At 40.4% G+C, this 24924-nt stretch overlaps 1 protein-coding gene across 1 annotated transcript in view; it reads right to left on the reverse strand.

The window, feature by feature from the left end:
- The window catches only part of LOC122812984 (E3 ubiquitin-protein ligase rnf213-alpha-like), a 1982151-nt gene that overhangs the window by 1229141 nt on the left and 728086 nt on the right, over nucleotides 1–24924 (reverse strand). The window contains 1 exon segment of the mRNA XM_044085079.1: nucleotides 21296–21451. Within this exon segment, the coding sequence (XP_043941014.1) occupies nucleotides 21296–21451 (156 nt within the window).

Below are 24924 nucleotides of genomic sequence, written 5' to 3' on the forward strand. Positions count from 1 at the left end.
CCATGCCTTTGGTTTGATTCATCCATACACTTTCATGCTATTAGTCTTCATATTTTGGATTGAATCTTTTATCAGCTGGGCTGCATTTTTATTTGAAAGAATACAAGACCTGTCATTGCACTCAGTTCCTGCAAATTGCTGAGAGGTGACGTATGCCTGACCTACAGAGAGGTCTGAGACCATGCCCTAAAGGAAATGCTGGACATCTGCAAATCAAATGGGACAGGAATAATTTGGGTCAGGGTTCTCAACCTAGCCTGTGACATAAACAAACATGCAGGGGTGACAGATATATCCCCTACGGACTCACACTCCTCTGTTATAGGCTCCCACTGTGTGTGAAGCAGTGCTCCTTAATGACCCTGTTTAAGCACAACCTTCACTACTGGTTGGGTGATTCTAAAGTCACCTCTGGGCTGGTACCCATGTTTCTCGAGACAGGCCCAGTTACCGCTGTTCACAAAATCGCTCTGCTAACAACAACCATCTAAATATGCTTAATAAGGGTACTTGTGTTTTTAGAAAGCTAGGCTTCTATTTCCTCATGTATACTGACAACATTGTACTCATAAAAATTACAAGTACAATATGTGAGAGATGTAACTAAACAATGAATGTAGAATAAATGCTCCATATCAGGCAACAACAAACCAGATATCAAACAGGTTGTCTACACACAAACTTCACCTCCTCAACAGACCAAGTGAACAACACATGACCCCACATACTCAGAGGTGGCCATTAGAAGCTTACCAAAGAGCAAAGCCCTCACAAATGCAAACCTTCTGCACACATTACATTCCCAACGGAACCAACTACACATAAAAACAAAGTTAACAGTGTGTCAGCTATTAAGCCCTTAAGGCAGAACACCTGAAAACCAATGTCTTGGTCATAGGCAAATCCATAGTGAGACACACAGATGTCCCCCTCACCAGGTTGTACAAGGAGAAAGCCACAATAAGCTGCCTGGCAGGTGCCAGGATCTGCAAAGTCATGCGCCCACTCAAGTCTCTCAACAATAAGCACAGTTACACCTGCTTCCTACTACATGTTGACGTTAATGACTTGAAAAGTACCTCACTGGACTATATGAAGAGAGATATGACTGAGCCCTCAGATTCGCTGTCCCAGACAGGTATGTCCATAGCCATAAGCCGCATTCTACCTTCACCGAGGATAATGCCTCAATACAAACAAAATAATTATCGACTTCAACAATTGGCTTATCTACTGGTGTGAATCCAGGGGGAGATCCAGTACTTGTCAGCCTGGGATGATATGGTCGACACAGCATGCTGCTTTGCCAGGGATGGTCTTCATCTGTCACCTTGTGGCTTTCAGTTACTGGCCGAGGTACTTGCCTCCCTCATAGTGCCTTTTTTAGGCAATGTCATAAGAACAAAATTTCTGATGTAAAAATATCTTCAAAAGACAAACTCAAGGTTATGCTGCTTAATGCTAGGAGTGTAAATTAGAAACGTCACTGAATGGAGGCACTACTTATTTGGGAAAATGTTGATGTTTGTACAGTCACGGAGACATGGTTTAGCGCTGCACAGAGTAATCTGGCCATGAAAATCTATAATGCTTTCCACATGTTCAGGCTGCAAATTGAATGTGAAAGAAACAAAGGAGGAGGTGTATCTATCTTCATGAAAGTCAAATACACCTCAAGACTGGTTAAGCAGTATGACTCCCTAGAGTTACCCCAAGTTAAACTAAGTATAGGAAAGACCCCCCCCTCCACATCACTGTTAGCTACAGGTCTACCATCATGAACCATGAAAACTACACAGTGCCTTCCTAGACTTACATAAGTCGCTCACAATAAAGCCAAACAACCTAGGCATGGGTGACTTTAACTATCCTTCCATCGACTGGGATACATATATGAGCTCAAACACGCTCACCCTAAGGTTCCTGCAGTTTATAAACACAAATGCTCTGGAACAGTTAGTCTGCAACCACACAAAGGGATGAAATGTCCTTGACCTAGTACTCACCCACATGGGAGATCGCTGCACCACCCCATGTGTGACACCCTCCCTGGTAAGGTCTGATGATAAATCAGTCATGTTCAATGTAACAATCATACCTGACCCCCCTCAGGATCCAAAAGGTGGAAAAGTTTCTCCAAAGCAAACTATAGCCTCCTAAGTAATGGCATACATAGTTTCAAACCTTCTGCCACCACTGACAGTAAAGACTCCTATACAGAGGTATACACAAATGCCCTGTATAAAGAGCATTACAACTGTATAGATTTAGCTGTACCAGAACAGATCAAAACTTGCTCACAAAAAAACAAGCTGCCTAAAGACATCGCTAACCTGTTAGCAGACAGGTTTTGCAAAACTTCACACTCCTTTCTCCAGCAATTATACCCCAAAGCATACCTGTCACCAGTTCTCTACCTATTATCTCCAAAGAACAGGTCATAACCACACTTGCCAAGGCCAAAAACACAGTGTCTGTGGGTCCGGATAACATCCCAGGCTGCTTACAAAATCGTGTAAAGCAAGAGTTAGTGGAACCACTGGGTACTCCCTTCAACCACAATCTAGATACTGGCTTTATCCCAGCAGAGTGGAAAACAGCAACTATACTCCCCTTGCACAGGGGGGTTCCTCAACTGACCCGAGGAACTATAGACCCATAAGCCTGACCAGCCTTGTCTGTAAGGCCATGGAGAGAATCATTATGGGCCTTATCAGCAAGGACATTGGTGACCTTTAAACTCTTGACCCGACCCAGTCTGGCTTCATTAAGGGCAGATCATGCCTGTTAAACCTAGTAGAATTCTTCAAGAGTGTCACCAAAGCCTTGGATGAAGGCAAATGACTACATACTGCCTATCTCAACTTGGCCAAAGGCTTTGACACAATCCCCCACTCAGGCATCTGTGAAAAACTCACCTTGCTGGGGATTAACCCATACAAGATTAGACGGGTAATCAACTGGCTCACCAACAGAATGCATACAGTCATACTTGGGGATTCCACCTCTACCAGCAGATCTGTTACCAGTGGTGTTCCACAAGGGTCTGTGCTGGACCTCTTACTGTTTGGCATCTATTTCTCAGAAATTCAGGTGATAACATATGGCCTGTGACTCACCAAGTTTGCTGACAACTGCAAACTGTGTACAATCACTGAATCCCCAAACGATGTCAAAATACTACAAAATGGGCTTACATACATAAGTGATTGTGGCCAAAGACACAGACTTAAACTTAACCCAAAACACATGCACTATTATCCTTTTTGGCAAAGGAGAGGTACCTGCAAATTACACTATTTATAATACCCCCCTAAGTTCCAACACAATGGTGACAGATTTGGGAATGTAGGTTGACAGCAATGCCATCTTTAATCATTATGTGTCCACAGTGGTAAGTAAGGACTTTTATGTTGCACACCTCATAAGTATGGGCATAACATCCAAGACTAAGGATGTCATCAATCCACAGCAATTGTCCCTTATCAAACCAGTAATACAGTACAATGCTCCCTTTTGCATGTACCTCACCAGACACCTGCAGCAACTGGAGACACCTAAAAGGTGTCTAACCAAGAACATCTTGGGACTTCAACATGTAACCTACATGGACAGACTGAAGGCCCTGTCACTATACTCTGTATCATACAGAGTTGACTTGTGCCTGGCCTACAGAGCACTCTCAAACCCTGCCTTAATGGAAACCTTGCACTGCTGCAAATCAAATGGGGCAAGACTCACTCACTGTAGGAACATTAACCTAGCCTGCAACATCAACAGAATATGTTGGAAAGACAGATATATCTCCCAGAGACTGCCACTGCCATGGAATATACTCACAATTCACATAAAATTGAGCTCATCAATAACTCTATTTAAGCATAACTTGGACAACTGGATGGGAAATTGTAAAATTACCCTGTGGGTTTCACCTCTGTCACTCTTAGACAGGGGAACCCAGTGCTGATCATGGATTTGCAAATATGGACTACATATCTCTTGGTCTGTAAGGGAACAATGGTACAACTTCACTAGGCCTGAAAAGGCCCCAGGGCCATTAGCCTAGTAACCTCTTATGAACCTAGGGCCATTATGGTAGTAGCCTGATATGAACCCCTGAAGCTATGAACCTACGCAGGCCTGCCAACATCTTGTCTCACACATTTCCTGCTGATGTCATGTACTATAAGTTCAGCTGCAGTCCAGCAAAAGTCAGACTTGTGCGATGGCACTTGTGTTAAGTACTATGTTCAGTAGTCTGTGTACTTAGGTAGGGGTTCTATTCTCACTGCTGTCAAGTGTGTGTCTGAGAATGTGTGTGTGTGTGTGTGTGTGTGTGTGTGTGTGTGTGTGTGTGTGTGTGTGTGTGTGTGTGTGTGTGTGTGTGTGCTCTTGCTTGACATTACAGAAAGCCTTTTGCTGCAGTGTGTGGGACATTGTTATTACCATATTCTTAGCAGATACTGCTGATGTCATCTTTATGCCCTCCATTTATTTCCTCCATCAAATTCTAGCCCTCTCTTCCCTATTTTCTGTACCCTTACTTAACATCTTCCCTTCTGGCAAAACTTTCTCCATTCTTATGTTGGGTTAGTTCTACTAATACTTTCTGCTATTTTATGAATGTGATGGTCTGTATGGTTAATAACATTCTCTTTAAGGATATGCATCCAAAATCCTATCCTCTCTTTATTTATTGAGCATCCCCCTGATTCATCATTATCCATTTCCATTCTGAATTATAACTTTTTGTTTGCGTTATGTATATGAGCTACATTCCTTCTCTCCTATTTCCCTCCCTTTTTCCCTCCTTCTCCTTATCTCCTTTCCCACTAGCATGAACTAAGCTGAAAACTGGTATGGCACACTTCTCAACTGTACAAATTTTCATAGAATGTCCAGATTTTTGCCTCATATTTTTGTCCAGTTCTCATACAACTATGGTTTTCTGGCAAATCATTGAGGGTTAAAGTCATAAAATAAAGACAGACATTTGAGTTTTAGACTTAATTCCCTTCAGAAATTCATGCGAATGCAAAACCTGTTATTCTATTAATTTCCTAAGTTTATAAGAACAATATTTAAAATGTGTTCTTATTTTGGGGCCTGTGTCCCCTCGTTATTGATGCCTTTGTCCAGATTTCTTGCTCTAAGATGTTGAGAGGTATGTTGTATGGTTCAGTTATTTCTACGTCCTACAATCCTATTCTGAAATATTTGCTCTCCTTCATGGTTTCTTCTTTTATAGCATTGCTGACTTATATAAATCTATGAGCCCTGAAAACCAATAAAATATGCCATCAGTAATATCAGAGGTAGCAAGGGGTTCTGGCCTAGATCACAAAGTTCAACAGCTACAGACTTTATTTTAAGCTCCAACAAACACAGTTCTGTCAGAACTTTCTGGATGAATGTTGTACATTCCTCTTGCTTACATTTAGCTGTTACTTCTTACTATTAGACATCACTTCATTAGTGTTCTGGTTATAACATGATGACAAGGCACCCAAGTTCTTCTAATTTACTGTGCTTTACTAATAAAAGAACAGAAGGGTAATTAACAGAAATAAAGTAGAGAGATAAAAAGTTATTGGACCCTGCAGGCATACACTGCATCTCTATCTATAGACAGAACTGGAGATTAGCTTTTTTATTTTATGGGGAAAGTGGTGCAACAACAATGAACATTTTATTCCTGTAACACCTGTCTGTCTTCCTCTCTCTCTAAATATTCTCAACAGTCAGAATGTTTGACATGGACATTGGCAGTGTCTCATTAACTGATTTTGTGTAATGAGTGCAGTGACTGATAGCTGTACAGTTTTAGGACTTCAGACTTTGCTGCAGTGTGTTCTACTGGGTTTTCAGAGTCACCTTGCATTATGTACATTGCATTAAGTTACTGTCTGAGCAGACTACTCGGTCTGAGCCTCCGCATTCAGTTCATCTAATGGGAGAAGAGGACTGCTCCCATGACAGAACTTTGAGGAATTCCAACTGATTCTGTGGTTGAGGTTGAATGAGCAGTTTTACAATGCACTTTTGCATCCAGAAGAGTTTATATCAGTGAAGGGGGTATTTTACACATTTCTAGAAATCTAACAAGAAATGCAATTATCTTGTTTGCTTTCATTATGTCAATTAAGATGACTGTGACAAACAAATGTATCTAAAAAATAACATATTTATTAATAAAATTAAAAAAAAAACATCCATAAAATAATACATAAACCCTCAGTATGCCCACCCCTCACTTCCTTATTCAGCAACTACTTACTCAACAGGCCTCTTAGATCTAAGAATAAACATCTATTGCAAATACAAAAATGAAAACATCCTGCTGGCCAACTATTATACTCCCACTCTGTAGCTATACTCTAGAACGTTCTTCCTCTCACTGTTAAAGCCAACCCTCATATTGCTCCTTTTAAACTTCCTTACAAAACTATCTCTCTTCCATTTGAAATTGTAACTGCTGTATACCCCCCTGCATTTAAAGCCTAACCCCAACCTCTATCATATAACCTAGTTACTTATATTCCTATAACGAACTTTATCTTCACTTCTATATCTTCTATTTGTTTTTCCCTTCTATTCTCAATTTCCTGCAAATCTCCATGTTTTTTCTTTTTCTATACCTTCACATGCACTATTTCTCCATTTCAAAATGCTCCTGCAAATTTCCCTTCTCCTCTAATTTTATCCCTTTACCTTTACCACCCACCCCAAAAGATATCTTTATATATCATTGATTTGTATGTATGTACATCCTGAATGTTATACATGATTTTCATTTTCATAATTTTGCTAAACCTCTGAAGTCAATTACCCTGCAATAATTATATTTTATTTTCTCTGTTATTTCACGGCCTCTTTGTACGTACACATTTATGTATGAATTCACCACTGTTTGTATCCTAAAATTTTGAGGTCAACTTGGCTGTATATATTTTAATTAATTGTTCTATATTATAACTTGTTTTGTAGCTTTTCTCCCCAGGTCTCCACTGAAAAGCTGGCACAGTGGACTAGCCCGGTAATTAAATGCCAATAAATAAATAAATAAATAAATAAGTAATAAAAACACGTCGATTTTATTTAAAATGTAAGCGCTTTCGCGGACTCAGTGTTCCGCTTCATCAGACATAGTAAAATGTAACTGATCCAGTATATTTAAACAACCAGCTTCTTAATCAATTAAACAATCAAACAATTAATACATAGAGATTTAAAGCTGTACTAAATCACTTCATACTAATAAGTATAAAAAATATAAAAGTAAAAATAGATATAAAATAGAATATATATGTAAAAAACATAAAAAATATGTGTATATATATATATATATATATATATATATATATATATATATATAAGTATAGCTCAAAATTAAATTCCATTTATCTATAAATTCAGTGTTTAAGCTTCCTAGATTTCACTATGGGTCTCAGCGAAACAGTTTCATTCAGACCCCTACCATGATGTGCACCTAGTCTGAGAATCCATTGTATTTCAGCTTTCTCAGTCTCAGTAGTGATATCACCTAGTCTATTATTTTCATATTGAACCTGTAAAATGTGAAATAAAAATACATGGTCCTTTCCCATCATCAGGGTGTGTTTTGCTATAGCGCTATAGTCCTGACCTCTGTTAGTACAATATAAATGGTCCCTGATTCTCTCCCTCAAGGACCTATTTGTCTTGCCCACATAATATCTAAAGCATACCTGACAGTGAGCTATATATATCACATTTCTAGTCTGACAGTTGCCATTGACTCTAAGTGTCCACAAATGTCCAGTATCCGGATGTCTAAAGAAACGGGACTGGTCAATATGCGGGCACTGGGCACAACTGCCACATTTCTTAGTGCCCATGCTCATTATGTCCATATTGTCAACACTAGATTTATGATAACACAGCCGCTGTTTCAAACTTTGTTTATTACTATATACAAAGTTCGGAGTGGTACCTAAAAGATCCTTGGTGGATTGGTCCACTAAAAGTGTCAATTACACAGAATAGCCTCTTCAACAATATTTACATTAGTTGAATATGGAAGGACGATGTTCAAACTGTGTTGTTGTCTTTGCTTCCTACCCAGATAACCATGACCATTATTAGATGTAAAATAAGGTTTGGCCCTGGTGGACCTTAAGGCCAAAGCTTGTGAGCATGCTTCATTTATTTCCCGTTCATTATACCCTCTTGTAATAAACCCTTGTTTGAGGGTTTTTATTTCTCCAGATAACGTGTCTTCCTCACAACATAACCTGGAGAGTCGCATGGCTTGTCCCTTGACAATGTTACTAAAAAGCTTGGTATCATGCATGCTGTCCCTGTGTAAAAACGATGGCCTATAACAAGGTTTCCTGTAAATTTGTGTACCCCACTGGTCATTGGTTAGAGTTATGGTGACATCTAAAAAATTTATGGATGTATAAGATGTGTCATGTGTAAATTTCAAAAATGTACAGGAGGAATTAATATATGTTAAAAATTGTTGGAGATCTTCCTTAGTACCTTTCCATATCAAAAGGAGATCATCTACAAATCTCCTATAAAAAAGTACCTCTAATTGATTACACAGGTACTCCTGTTCCCAGGCTACCATGACCAAGTTGGCATAAGTATTAGCACAACTGGTTCCCCTGGCAATTCCCTGTTTATATATATATCTTTTCTTTAGTTTTCACACGTTGCCACAGCATAAAACTTGCATGTATGTGAACACTTGTTTAGATTATACATGCATTCAGTCACAGCCTAGGTCTGTCATGCCATCTATGAATTTTAAATTCCATAATGAGTGGTTGCTCTGACTGCGGCAGGGCTACTCACCTGGTGGTGTGAACCTTGGCTCTGGATTGTCACTGTTAAGTGACACCTACACCCATGCGTGAAAATGGAAAAACGGGGTTGTGGATGGATGGACGGTTGCTCTGAATTTCCATATTATTACTAAGACACTTACAGTGACAAAGCTGACATTCACTTCATCTCACAACTGTTGAATCCCATATATACCAATTTTACTATCATCTGTACCAGTTGTAAAATTGTTTTAGCTTTTTTTTGTCAAATGAATTTTTCAGTGATTCTTTGAAATACAAATCTGGATCACAGAAATATTTGTTTGTTGCCTCTTCAAGCTTCAAGTCAAGTCATTTTGCATCCAACAGCAAGAAGCAGTATTTTCATCAGCCTGGGCAAACTGTAGAAAATGCCAAACCATGTCTTTCTGATCTGACTTAGAACTGTGCATTTTCTCAACTGTTTAATCCACCTTACTTCGCTTTGGTGACTCAGTGGTTAAGATTGCTAATTCACAACTGCAGGGTTCTGGGTTCAGTTCTGCCCCCCAGTCACTGGCTATGTGGAGCATGTCTGTGTGGGAGTTGGACATTGGTTTTGTGTGTGTGTGTGTGTGTGTGTGTGTGTGTGTGTGTGTGTGTGTGTGTGTGTGTGTGTGTGTGTGCGTGTATGTATATATGGAATGCATGAATTTAGTTGAAGTCACCAACTCCGAACGTTACGTATTCCGAACAGAAATGTTGCATTTCACATTGGCGAACGGTCAGAATGTCGAGCAAAACACAGAATTCGACATTTCCGACCATCCAACCACCAAAACAAGTGCTACCATGGGTCTAAAGGGGGGGATATTTGCCTGGCTGACATTTGGTGTTCATGGATTTGGTCTTTGAAAGTTCGACATTGTGTGGACTTGGTTCACTGCCTTCGACATTTAGTAAGTCAGGAATCTACCATTCGCTTAAATTAATGCATTCAGTATATATACTTAACCACCTTATATTTCTGAAATGGACCTTTTTAAAAACCTATTCCCTGAAGGTATTCTGAAAGGAAGACTATTGCTAGAAGAATATTTAGCATATGCAGTAGTTTTGACCAGCTGTTTCCATAAAACTGCAGTTGTGGACAAAGCTGACCCCACTGTAATAAGGCTTGCTCCCTCCAATTAGCCCTGCTCATTTAGTTGCTTCCTGCATCCCGTCCCCCTTACTTTAAATTCACCAGCCACTGCTGCTTCATTCCTAAATCTGGATGCAGACTTCTGCAGAAGGTAAAACTACTTTGCCCTCCCAACACCTAACCTTATAACCCTCTACAGCCTTACCAGAGTCTTAACTTTAACCCTAAAGCTCTCGTCTAGTTCTTAGCCCCAGTCCCCACTCCCAAAACCTAAAACTCATTTTCTGCTCCCTAACATTAAATTCCCCGATTACTCCATAACTCGTTTCCCGCCTTTCCTAGCTAGTATAGTCCAGATCCCAGGCTTTGCTGGTTTCAGGACTTTATTTTCTGTGTTCAGAGCTATCCAGACCTTGCTGTGGTACAGGGAAGTCTCAACTTTTACCACACTTTTCAGCCACCAAACCAAGACCGAAACACTAAAGGTGGAGGAGTGTCCATATTCACCAAGGATATTCACACCTCCAGGCTAGTTGCCCAACACAATGCATCTGAAATTCTCCAGGTGCAACTAACACTAGTTAAGACTGCAATCCAAATTGTAGCTTGCTACAGATCTCCCACCATGCCCCAAGACTCTCACTACACCTTTCTAAACAGACTGGAAAATATTAAGATACAACCAAACACCCTAATACTGGGTGACTTCAACTACCCTGCCATTAACAACCCCTTTTCCCAACGGTTCTTGGAATTCATAAATTCCAGTGCCCTGGATCAACTAATCCATTGTCCAACCAGGAGCTCCAATATCCTACACCTGGTCATTACCAACATGGGAGATAAATGCTCCACACCAGTGGTCACCCCCTCATTGGTCAGGTCTGACCATAAGCAAATCACCCTTGACATCCACATCCCACCCCCCCCCCCCCCCCCCCCAGTAAGGAAACCTCTGTAAAAAAATTTTCCAAAGCCAACTTCATGCTACTTAAGTCAGAAGTGACAAACTTCATGGCACCTATGCAAACGGGAGCTGAGCTGAAAGTTCGACTGCTGAAACCTACACTAAGGCATTGTACGAGCACATCCACTCGTGCATGAATCATGCCATCCAAAATAGAACCAAGACACTCTCCTCCAAAAAAGGAAGCCAATCTCATGGTCCCCTGCCATAAACAAACTATACAACAGAAGGAAGAAACTGTTGCAGAAAAGAGGCAAATCCCAGGATGCAAAAAACTCCCTTACCAGCCTCAGTAAGAAGCTGAGATCCCTCATAAAATCCTCCAAAGCTAATTACGAAAATAAAATTGTCAAAGATTCCAAAGACAACCACAAGACATTCTATAATTATGTCAAGAATTTAAATAGCTATACTCAGATCTGCTCTGAGCTACAACAGAATGGCATTAAATATACTGATCCCAAGGATATTGCCAATATCTTGGCAGATCGATTTAGTGCCAACTTCACCCCCCCCACCCGCTAAAGGGCCCATCTTAATACCAAAGATTGCCATTCCGGTAATCATGGCCACACAGGTAGAAACTGCACTCTCCAAAGCTAAGAATACAGCATCAATGGGACCAGATGACATCCCGGGCTGTGTACTACATGAACTACAAAATGAACTGGCACCTTACATAAGTGTCATGTTTAATCATAGCCTTACCTCAGGCTTTGTTCCCAATGAGTGGTGTACAGCCACAGTTATCCCTCTCCACAAGGGATGATCCACCTTGGATCCCGGGAACTACCGTCTTATCAGTCTGACAAGCCTGATCTGCAAGTGTATGGAATGCATTATCATGGAACTTATAAACAAAGTCAATGGCAACCTTCAGACACTGCACCCCACCCAGTTTGGGTTCATGAAGAGCCGATCTTGTCTCCTGAACCTGACTGACTTCTTTGAATCAGTCTCCAGAGCTGTGGACGAGGGTAAGGCGGTGCACACAACCTATCTGGACCTCACCAAGGCCTCTGACACCATCCCTCACTCTGGAATCATAGATAAACTTACTAAGCTGGGCATAAATCCCTACATCACTCGATGGGTTGCCAACTGGATTACTGACAGAACCCACACTGTAGAAGTAGATGACTCCAAATCCAGCTCCAGACAAGTGATAAGTGGAGTATCTCAGGGTTCAGTCCTGCGACCGCTCTTGTTGGGATCTACTTCTCTGAAGTATAGGCAAACACTAAGGGACTCTGGCTAACAAAGTTCGCAGATGACTGCAAACTGGGAGCCATTACTGAATCCCCAAATGATGTGGATATTCTACAAAAGGGCGTTACAGAAACAGATGCTTGGTGCCAGAGCCATGGGCTCAAGCTTAAAGCCAAGCAATGTACAGTTATCCCCTTTAGGGAAAATCATGTACCATGAATTACCACATAGGTGGCAGTACACTAAACACCAAAAGTGTGATGAGAGACTTAGGGACACAGGTGGACAGTGGTCTCACCTTCAATACCCATCACAACAGTCAGGAAATCCTTCTATGTGGCACATCTCATCATTAAGGGCTTTTCATCCAGAAAAAAGAAGGTCATTGTCCCACTGTACGCATCCCTCATTAGACCCATTACAGAGTACAACGCCCCGTTTGGTATGTACCTCACAAGACATCTGCAACAGCTGGAAAGACCGCAGAAGTACCTCACTAAAAGAATCACAGGCCTAAAGCAGATGCCCTATGCTGACATCTAAAAATCTCCAGCTGTACTCTGTGGCATATCGTCTACTCAGAGGCGATCTGTGCTTAACATACAAGGCCATATCAAACCCTGAGCTGTTGGACATGCTCCACTTAAAGAAGTCCCAATCCTTCAGAGCCACATGCTCCAGGGATCTAAACCTTGTCATCACAATGAACAAAACATGCTGAAGGGATAGGTTCCATACATGTCAAGCAGAGCACCTCCTTGGCCCTCTTCAAAAAGAACCTTGATGATTGGATTAGAGATAGGAAATTCATCCCGTGGATCACGTCAGTCGCCCTGCTAGACAGGGGTCCAGGGAAGTAAATATTGTGGGAAGAAATATCCAGGGAATTGTTTGGCTAGGCTTGTATAAGCCCTAGGGCCGACAGCCTAGTACCAACCTATGAACTCTAAAACTCCCTTCCAGTTCCCTAAACCTAAAACACACTTCTCTCTCCCTAACCTTAAAACTACCTTCCCTCTTCCTAAACCTAAATCTACCTCCACTCCCTCTCCTTGGCTGCCAAACCTACTTTGCTCAAAGGCAAATAACGTCTTCAGGAAAGGTGCAGTAACTGTTTGCTCAAACTCATATTCAATTTTGAGCATGAGCAGTAGCCTACACAAGCTACAAGATCCTCAAATTCCTGGCTTTAAGACCATGGTTTTTGAGCATTTGAGACTTGAATGCTTATAGTAGAACCATAAAATTTTACTAAATTATCTTTCTGTAATATATTAACATAGCAGCCACTTCCTCTTCTACAGACTTTCTCTTTAAGTGGTAACATTCATTAATATAGCAGTCTCTGACACTGATAAGTAGTGACAAGAAATCGTGTCTAAATCGCAACATCTGTACCACCGATGTCATGGAAATTGACATCAACTACATTACAGAAAAAGTCAGTTCTTTTATAGGCATCTGCAGTTGATGTACAGTCCTTGAATGGCCTCTGTATAACTGATAGAATAACAATCTCAAAAGGAGTAGATAAAACACCAGCAACGTCTGAACTCAAAACAATGAGAGTCATAGCAGACCTTGAGTGTCTACAAACACCTGGAAAGACAGACTTTCTTTCTGCCAAACAAAAGGTTTGTTAACATTGCACCTTCTTGAATTTATGCTATTCAGCCAAAACAGTCTGACCCCAAACTGCCACATCTCTTTTGTTTCCACTGTAAAAACATGAGTAGCTGGCAAAGCAGAGAACTTTAGGGGTCTTCACCTTCGGCAGTGGGATGATTTACTTTGAGTGTCCAGTAATGGAACAGAACCACTCCAATAAGTAGGCCCAGTAGTGCTCATGCTTTCCCCTTAGAAGATTTAAGTGGTGACATAAAAATTAATTTTAAATGCTGCCTTTGGAAGCTCTTCCTTCATGTTTCCATTTACATTTAAAAGCAGCAGGTGATTTTTCTGATTCTTCTGCATCAGACTGAAACATAAAAGTGCTAGTGGACCTACCCTACAGCTTTTTATTTCCAGTAATGTTTGTAAGATTCCTAGCTCTTCTACTTACAGCATTTTTATTAAAAGCAGCACAGTAAACACAGTCTTTCATAAACAAACAAAACAGGAGACTGGAGATGAATATTTTCTTTTTTAGGGTTGTGGAACGGAAAGCTTACAGAGCAAATTTTGTTGACTTTTTCTTGTACATCACTGATTATCAAAAGAATTACAAAAACTTTATTTACAGATGGAGGCAGATATCAGTTTTATGTCAACTGCTGATAATGAAATTCTAAAACAACAACATGGTTTCCCAGTGTTCATTTCAGTTATTAAAGAATCATTTCTGCTTTTCTGAATATCTAGTACCAAAAACGACAACTGCCTTTTTTTTTTTTTGCAGCGGAGCTCGTCGCCTGCATTCCTGTGTAGCGAGCTTGGTCCCCACAAACTCCTCCTAACTTATATGTACCACTCACTGGTTACACTACAATGGAGAAAAGTGAAAAACACCAAACATGCGTCACCGACATGAACAATCCAACTAACTACAGTAAACTGTACTGCAATATTACAGATTTGATCAATAGTTGCTCAGTCACACATGCCTTAAGCATTGTAAAGTTCATCATATAGACCAAGTTAGTTCAAGTTGCAAAAAACTGAGGTAAGCACAAGTATCATTCTTTACTTTAATTATTTTTTTAACATCTGGGCTGCCCTCTAATCACCATAGCTCAGAATTGTACTCTTGTGTTAGTGGGCATATGACTGCTGAAAATATCTGGTTGAACACTTCCAAAAGGACTGCCTGTGGCTTGATTTTGCATATAGTTACAAAATTATGTAGTAATGATCTCTATGATGTATGTATGCTGTTACATGTGGAAATAAATGTTTACTATAAGGCAAAATGTGCAAAACAGAGCAAAGTGGATGATATTGCCCTATCATTCCAAGAAACAGGTATTTATGTATTGGAGTTATGTGATGCAGTCCAATCATTCACAATACGAAAGCAAACCTCAGTATACATACGTGTGTGTGTGTGTGTGTGTGTGTGTGTGTGTGTGTGTGTGTGTGTGTGTGTGTGAGAGCAAGTCCCCCTGCACCCCCTCATGTGGGGGGCTGCACCCCCCCCCCACACACCTCTTGCTAACTATATATACAAACTCCAAGATAGCATAACAGTGGAGAAGGGACAAACTCCATCATTCAATAGTTTGAATTTTCAGTCTTTTGGGATTCGGTCTTTTGTTTTTCAGTCTTCTGAAGCACTTATATACACACATACATATACAGCAGTAAATATGTACACATAGCACTACCTATTAAGGCTAAATGACATGCAGTTGTATCACACAGAATGTGAAGGTTTGGCTATCGTGGTCTGAACCTTTAAGTCAGTATTGTTGAGTGGGCCTGTGTTCAATGCCTACTCAGCTGCTCTCTCTCTCTGTCTCTTAGACACACACACACACACACACATATATATATATATACATACACACACACACACACACACACACACACACACACACACACACACACACACACACACACACACACACACACACACACACACACACACACACACACACACACACCATGAATGAATGGATAATCTCTGTGTGTACTGGGTGACCTTCCCAGAAACATTAAATAGTTCCAGGTATCAAGTATTGGGAGTACATATACACATTCTGAATAAGAAAGGTCTCTGCTTATAGAAGGAGGACCCTCCCAAAATATTAGCTATGTGCATCTAGAACTAGTACTAGGAGCACACCCAGACACACACATACACACACACACACACACACACACACACACACACACACACACACACACACACACACACACACACACACACACTCATGTGCTTCAAGTCTGTTGACTGAAGAAATTTACTCAAAAGGATTCTGTGTACCAATATACAACAGATTTAATTTTAGTCGCAGTCAACCACTGAACTAGTTCCAGTTAGTTTTTACATGAAAACAATTTGTGCAGTGTTTTTGCATTACCCAGCAACATAAGAAATATATTTTACCAGTTAGAAGTAAAACATTACATCTGTGTGATATTTTGGCATAGGTACACGAAAAGCATCACAAAGAAAAAATCAAAGTGAAATTATATTTTCATAGAGAATGTTTCATTAATGGTGTAATGCAACTTAATTGCAACTTAATTCTACAACATAACAGAGATATGCCTTTGGGTCTACTATGCATTTTATGAGCATCACTTTGGAAGTCTACTGTGACGTGGCCAGCAGACTGCATCCATCCTGAGGTGTGCTATGAAAAGAAGAACTTAAGATGTGGATATGGCATGGTTTCCAGAAGTGTAACATAGCTTGAAAATACTATCCTACTATAAATATGCTCTATATGCAGCCCAGTCTGCCCCAGAATAAGGGATATATTTACCACACAAATAGTTTCTCTCAACCCCACAAAGGCCACTGTATTTTCCCTATATTCAACCATTTAAATCATCCAGTTTTGCCTGAGCGAGCACAAACCAAACCACCTGTGAGGGTAAACTAAAAATAATACAGAACACCAAAGCTCTTTGAATGTGTTAAGTGCCATCAAAAACATTAAATCCCTCCCAACCTGATCTCAAAATCCCCAGCTAGCAAAGAAGTTACAAAATAAGGAGTACACCTTCCACCCCACAGCTTTTAGTCCCTCATCATCATGAGGGATGTTTCATGGTTCTGGGCTGCAACCCCACCCCATAGTAAAATTACTCAATTTGTTTTTAATTTTGCTTTTTTTTTTCTTAAAAATAGCTGGCACCACTGAGGGAGGGCTAGAGAGTGGGAGAATACAGCAGTTGGGAGTGACTACAATCTGCCATATGGCACTTCTGGCCATAGCCCATGACATTCCCTTTGCAGGTCATATGGGCATAAAGCATACAAAGAGACGTATTATGCAGAACTTGTATTGGCCTGGGATTTCCAGGGATGTAACATGGTACTACAGGACCTGTGAGCAGCGCCAAAAAGTAGATAAAGCAGGAGACAAGGTGAAAGCTCCTTTGGTGCCTTTGCCTGTGATTGAGGAGCCACCTCAGAGGGTAGTTATGGATATTGTGGGGCCTATGAGTACCCCAAGTTCCACAGGGAAGAAGTATGTGCTAGTGGTAGTAGATTATGCTACCAGATACTCTGAGGCTGTGGTGCTGTCCTCCATTGAGGCAGAAAAGGTGGCAAATGCTTTGTTAGATATTTTCAGCAAGATAGGTTTCCCAAAAAAAATACTGACTGACAGAGGTGCCAATTTTATGTCAGACCTGCTGGCTTGTCTGTGGAAGCACTGTGGGGTGAAGTATCTAAAGACCACCCCCTGCCATGCCCAGACTAATGGTCTTGTGGAGAGGTTAAACTCTACACTAAAGACCATTCTATGGGCATTTGCAGACCAGTTTAAGAAGGAGTGGGACAAATATTTGCCCCATCTATCTGCTTACAGAGAGGTGCTCCAGGAATCCACAGGTTTCTCACCTATTGAGCTGCAGTATGGGCAAAGGATGAAGGGACCTCTAGATTTGATTTGTGAAGAGTGGGAGGGTGAGTGTGAATTCCACAAGGAGTCTGATGTGGCATATGTCCTAAACCTCAGGACAAGGCTCAAGGAACTCATTGGCTTGGCCCAGGAGAATCTGGCAGAAGCCCAACAGAAGAAAAAGGTCTGGTATGACAAGCTAGATAGTATGAAGTAGGGCAGAAGATTATGGTTCTCATTCCTTTCAGACACAACAAACTGCAGGCAACTTGGTAGGGACTCTTCAAAGTGGTAAGGAAGGTCGGTGATGTTAACTACATGATAAAACTGCCAGGTAGAAGGCAGGGGCACAACATGCAGCATGTTAACACCATGAAACCTTAGCATGATAGGGAGACTCAATGCTAAGTATTTGCAGTAGAAGGCAGGAGGAGTCTGAGGGGGATCTATGGTAACAGGAAGCTAGTCAGCAAAATCCCAAATTACTATGGTAGAGCCTAGGATTGCAGGCATATGATGTAACAGGGCAACACTGTAATGAGGTCAGCAATGTAAAGGCAGCTAGGATCTCAAGAAAGGGTATGGGGTAATGTAGTCCAAGATAGGCTCATTCCTCTCAAGCAACGTTTCTCAAGGGTCACTAGTTTGAGCCTTTGGGGGGGGGGAGAGAATGACAGCACAGCTATCTGGAATTTTGTAAATAATTTTAAGTAATTTGTGAATAGCAACGTGATTTATATAAGATGCTTGTGTTACAATCGTATTTCAGGTGTATATCAAACTGCCTGTATGGAACTGTACGTTGGAAAGGTTTTTGCAAAGTGCTGTTTAAAATGTAACCACAGTGTACCCTGCTGGAAGGGAAGAGAAATGTACATGCACTACTGTAACTGTTTAAATATATATATTTTAACAGTGGAAACTGGAATACAGGAGGTTAACTTCAAAAAAATAACTGAAATGAAATTACTTTATGGCAGCTACAGACACAATGTCTGTACTGAGAAGCTTTCTGTATTGTCTTTGGAGTGAACTAATTACTACAATTGTTTTATGACTTCCAGCATTTGCCAAAGATCTGAGGTCTATGTATTTTCACGGGTAGATGATAAATACTGCTAGCTTCCATCAGTGGGGGTTTCAACTGAGACAGAGTCAGATGACAATAAATGATGTCATTCTGCAAGCTATCCCAGCAGTATTTATTTTATTTTTATTTTATTTACATTTGTTTACCACGATATTCCGACTGGACATGGGTCCTTTTTCAGCGGAGGCCCATTTAAACGTTCATTGTGGCTGATCTGTGTAGTGATATTTAAGCTCTGAGAGTACTTGCATATTTATTTGGTGACACTATGTAGACCACTCCTAATAGCCTTGCTCTTGGTCAAACTACCATTTGTATTAATAGCAATATTACACAGTAAGACTGGACACCCTTTGTTAAGGGCTTGAAAGTAGCTGATAAGGAGTTGGCTGGTGGTAGTGATAACTACCTTACACAGTCTGGGCAAAATGGGGGACTGCTAATAAATCTGTGCCAGCATTTCCCAGGGTGTGTGTGTGTGTGTGTGTGTGTGTGTGTGTGTGTGTGTGTGTGTGTAAATCAAACCTTAAAGGGTCTGTGTGTGTCAGCTACTTGGGCAGGGACATGAAACAATGGTTGGACAGAGAGGGTGCTGGAGGTCTTGGTTTGGCCACTCAGCTGAGAACTCAACTCTATAGCTGTGCCAGTGGGGAGTCTATCACATATTGGGAGAAACCAGCCCTGGACTGACTATGGCCTCTGTGTGCTCTTAAGGGAAATTGCACTTGATGCAGAGAGCTGCATTTGGAAATACTGTGTGTGTACCTTGTCATCCTCTCAGTATACGTCCTCCACTTTTGCCAGTGGTAAGGATTGGGCCCCTTGATTACTGGTCCAGTGGTGGGGTGTCACACATGACAGAAGTAGAGAATGGAAAATCCCATAAAACAGGCAGGAGCAGCAGCACCCCACACCCCTCACTGGAAGCATCAAGGAATCATTTAAAGGTGTTATGACCTTTGTAAGGGTATACAATGCACATGTAGCTGCCAGAAGAAGAGAGGTTATTAAAGACTCTTAAGGAAGCTGTCCAAGGTGGTAATGCAATATCCCTGAAGTTCAGCACGGCAAACAACCCCACAGGTAAAGTTCTTTGGGTATATCCAGGCATAAGACTACAACTCATATGTTTTACAGACATGAAGGATATATCTCAGTAGTGATATTCCACTCCAAAAACATACAAAGAATTAAAAAAAAAAAAAAAAACAGATGGTGAACTGGTAGTCCACCTGCCATATGAACATTCTGATAACACATGCATATAGAATGAAAGTGGTAAATGGGAACTACGCAGCTGCCTTAATTTAGAAGATATCAGGAAAGCAAATTATCAATAACTTGTTTCACCAAACAACAAACAATTATCTTTTAGTTATTTTATGTGCAATAGCAAAAATAAGTGAAATGAACAAGGAAAATTAAACACCGAATGGAATGATGAATTCATCCTGAGATGTGGGATGCTACATAAAATTCTGAGGTAAAATTCCAGTGGATTTGTCAATGTTGGCACTGATGATTTAAATACCCGCACTTTCATTGTTTATCACATATATACTGTTTATATTATGACTGGCATCAGGCAGCTTTTTGCATATACTGTGAGTGTGACACTGAGATGGTGACATAAATCTGGACTGCCACTTGTGCCTTCTTGAGTATTAGCTCTGCAGCTTTCTTTAACAAACATTGCCCTAATAATGGACCTTTACTTATTTGGCATTTGTTAAATGAATAAAAGAATTTGTCCAAGGAACCTTTCCAGCCATGATCCAGACCAAATAGGCAAACACAATGGGCAGATACGTAAAATAATGCAATAGAAATAATCAGTACAGCTGCTTAATACACATTACATAAGTCAATATTACTGAAATGGAACAAAAAATACAAACTTTTCAGTTTTATAGTAGCACATATAGAAAAGATATAAAACTCATGGAAACAAGGGTATATAATGCATAAGCCAAGACAATGTAGCACAACTGGAACTTCTTTAAACATCACAATCAGAAATTTAACCTATGTTTAAGCATGCATGGGAAGTACTGAAGTGTATTACATTTTTCAGACAGGGATTGTGAGATACAGCCAAGTATTTGTATATAGGAAACTGTCTGCAATTATGTAAGAGAAAGAAATAATAACTCTACTGCAACCAAGGAAGAACAGCTTAAGTGTGAATGAAACTATCAAATCCAAACTTGTATTAATATCACTGTATTGTAATATCATTTGCCACTGAGCCTCAATCAAAGTAGTCATTTTTTTAACAGAGATTTAAAAATAAATACATGCACTTTTGTTAAAAAATAGTTTTCTACTACACTCTAGATCTTGCTTAGTTTGCTTTGTTTACAACGAAGTAAACAAAAGACTAACATTCTAATCTTAAATTCTTTAATGAAAGATCAAAGGTACCATGCAGTACCCACAATCCTGTATTTCTTTCCAAAGCAGCCCCCCAACACACACACACACACACACACACACACACACACACACACACACACACACACACACACACACACACACACACACACACACCACACTAAAAGATAATTTAGGACATACCTGATCTGTTTGTTTGCCAAGAGAAAAGCTGCTTGTATCCAGGAGTTCAATACAATACAAATGAGTATAACTGCGCTTCCATATCTGTCCTTTGCTGTTTACTAGGCACCCCAAGACAAATATCTTATACAGGAATTCTTCTAGCCCTTTTTTGACCTGGAACCAAAAAAAAAAAAAAAAAAAAAAAAAAGACAAAAGCAAACAACAGTTGTTAATAAAACTACACCAGACATATCTATTCTGCCATCAACACTATACCAGGGAAAGCATTCAGCATTTAAATTGGAAACTACTTTAATTGTCATAACATATTAGAACTGGATGATGTGAAGTCTGAGTCTTTCAAGATAATTTTATTTTTATGCACAAAGGAATAAAGCCCTAGTTGTAACCCAGATGACATGGAATTGATTAACAACTGAGAAGCCAGCTAAAGATGATGAGAATGACAGGCTGACACTAGCTCACCCATACTGTAGTTGAGAAGTAGGTCCAGACTGCTGTACTGCTGAGATTTAATGGAGACTGAGACACAGATGTACACGCATCTTCAAGCACTGTTAAGAGATTGTGGCTACCATCTGAGTATGACTTGGAATGCACATATGAAGTTTGCCAATACTGCAGGTTATGACCATTAGGACTGCTGCAAGGAAGGTAGAGTTGCAGATAAGCAGAAACACATGACGGATGCATGGACAAAAGCTTCCTATGTCCGGCAGACATTAGGAAAAAGATGGAGATGGAGTAGGAAATGGTTGTCTTTAAACAGGATAAAGCACAAGGACCAGATAGGCTATCTCTCAGAAATCTGCCAAGTGTTTTAGCAGCCTCTTTGGTGGAGATTTTCAACAGATCACTGGCTAGTGCAGAAGTGTCAGAGGACTAGAAGTCAGAAAATGTGTTACTTTTATTTAAAGACGGGAATAAGGAAAAAAATTACAGGCCTACTAGCTTAACAGCAGTGCCATAAAAAGTTATGGAAAGAATCCTGAGTGGAAAGCTGATACCATTTCTAAAGGACAATAGCCAATATAGGTTCATGGCCAGAATGAGCTCTGTCTAACTTGGTCCACTGTTATGAATGGACTATAGCTAAAAATGACAAAGATGTATCGCTAGATATTGTCTACATGGACTTCAGCAAGACCTTTGACTTGGTCCCAATCTTAAGACAGACAGGAAAACTGAAGGCATTAAAACAGTGGTGCACAAAGTCCGGCCCGGGGGCCAAATCCAGCCATCCATGCAACGCCATCCGACCCCCAGAGAGTGACCAAAAAAATTTAAAAAAAAAGTGAAAAAATACTATGCCTTACTACAGTAATGCAAACTTTCCAGCACATGCTTACTTACCTAATTGACTGCAGTTGCGCACACCTCTAATTTTAGTCGTGGAAGTAACTATTCTTTCTTGTTTATAACTTTTAGTCTGTAAACAGTAGTAACTGTCTGCATGAGTTTGTAATAAGTCATGGCTGCAAGCCAGAATAAAGTTAAATGCAAAGTTGATGTAGAAAACAGGCAATTTCATGACTGCTGTCTTAAGTAAAAATGCCAGTCATTTGTACCTACTGTTAACTCATAACGACTTACCATGTTTTGAGGTAATCCGCAGATGCATTAAGAATTTGTGTAGTGGCCCTTCCCACAAAAAAGGTTGTGCACCACTGCATTAGAACTAGGACCAAGACTGAGGAACTCGATAGCAGCTTGGTTGAACTGTAGGATTCAGAGGGAAGTGCTGACAAGGACAATGTTAGGAACTAGTAAAGAGACTATAGAAATAATTCAGGCATCTGTCCTGTCCTTTGTCTCAGACATATCCGGAGGAAGAGTGAACAGGATCAGCCTCTTTCTGATGACACAATGTGAAGTGCAGAACCGAGGGATGGGGAACAGTCTCTGGCATAATACAGAAAGACTGAACAAGTGAGAAGAAAGGCAGCAGTTCAGGATCAGTGCAAACAAATGCAAAGACTAGCACTTTGACTACAAAAGTCCTGGCAAGAAGTATCAGCAGTCACGAATGGAAATGATGACAGTGGAGCAACATAAAGATGGGGGGGATATTTTTATTCCCCCAAAATCCCCATACCCTCCCACCTCCACAGGATGTCTGCTCAATCAATGTAATCAGCCTATTTGCTCTGCTGAGGTGGATGCTGAGTATCCCTGGGCTAGGTGAGAGCTCTATGGCCCATTTTGTTCCTTCCCAGAAGGCCCTAATAGTCCACCTGTTCTGACACTAGTGAGGGTTGACAGGTAGGAAGTGAGCCAGCTGCATGTCCTGTGGAGTGGTCTACTCCTCCCTCCCCTAGACTACTCATAGGCTTGCAACAGCTGCCTGGTCAGAGGAAGGACATGTGTGTGCTTCCATACACATCTGCTTTTCCATCTCAATAGGGAATTTCTTGCCTTACACAGAGGTACCTATCATAGCCTCTTAGAAATGGCCAGTACACACCCAGCCACTGCTACGTGTCATCAATGCCAATGATCAAGCAGCCTTCTTCCTCCATGAGGATGAGGGAGGATGGTTCCAGTCACTCCAGCTTACTCTCCTCTGCCTGATCCTTCAGACACTGCTAATTAAATTTGGGTTAACTGGGTCATAGTCAGGGCTTCACCCCTCTACATCACAATGATCAGGAGGTGTCAATCACCTTTGATGTCGACCACCACAAAGTGACAGGGTAGTTGTAGCAGCAAACAGAAAGCTTGGGTGTATTGGGGGGGGGGGGGGCTCTATAAATAACAGGTAATGCTTCCATTTTACAGAGTACTGGTCTAACCATACTCTGATTATGGGATGTACTCCCAGAGGTAATAAAATGAAAGGGACATCTGATACTGGCAAAAGTCCAGAGGAATCGTGATAGAAAGTTCAATGGGATGGAGGAGAAAGGATATAACCAGAAACAGCAGGAGCTTCAGCTCTTTTCATCTGAAACCAGAGGAGACAAAAATATATGATATTGCTGCACCAAACCAATAATCAAGATTGTTTTTAGAGTGTAACAAACTATGGGAACATCTATTACCTAAAGGCAATTACTCCATAATAATATTACTTTTAACTGTTATGAAAGTAAACCTTTTGCAATTTCTAAATATTTAACACATAATTTATTACTACTGTTAAGTAATGACTGTTACTGGTTCAGTAACAATATGTAAAGTTAACTGTAGCATTTCATCATGATATGCTCTATATGCTAAAATAGGTTTCTGTGTAATATACTGATAATTCACTATAAAAATGTAATAATCTTCCCTATTATAAATAACTCGGATCATTATACTATAAAGCCTTTCTCGTAAAAACTCTTTGTATCCTTTCTCTCCTCGCAAGCAATTTCAGTTGCCCTTTTGTATACATACAAAAATTACTACTGTACTCATTAATTGATCTGATATATATATATATATATATATATACACACACACACACACACACACACACACACACACACACACACACACACACACACGTGTGTGTATCTCTTATAATGTCAGATAAGCACTTAGGATAGTTTATTATAATGCTTTTCATCAAAACAGCAATTTGTCTGATCACATGGGCAGAAAATGTGTTAATATTATCTAAAGTCAAAGTCATTACCTAT

Source organism: Protopterus annectens, chromosome 10.part0 (assembly GCF_019279795.1).
Source record: "Protopterus annectens isolate FY-2018-M chromosome 10.part0, PAN1.0, whole genome shotgun sequence".
NCBI lineage: Eukaryota > Metazoa > Chordata > Ceratodontiformes > Protopteridae > Protopterus > Protopterus annectens.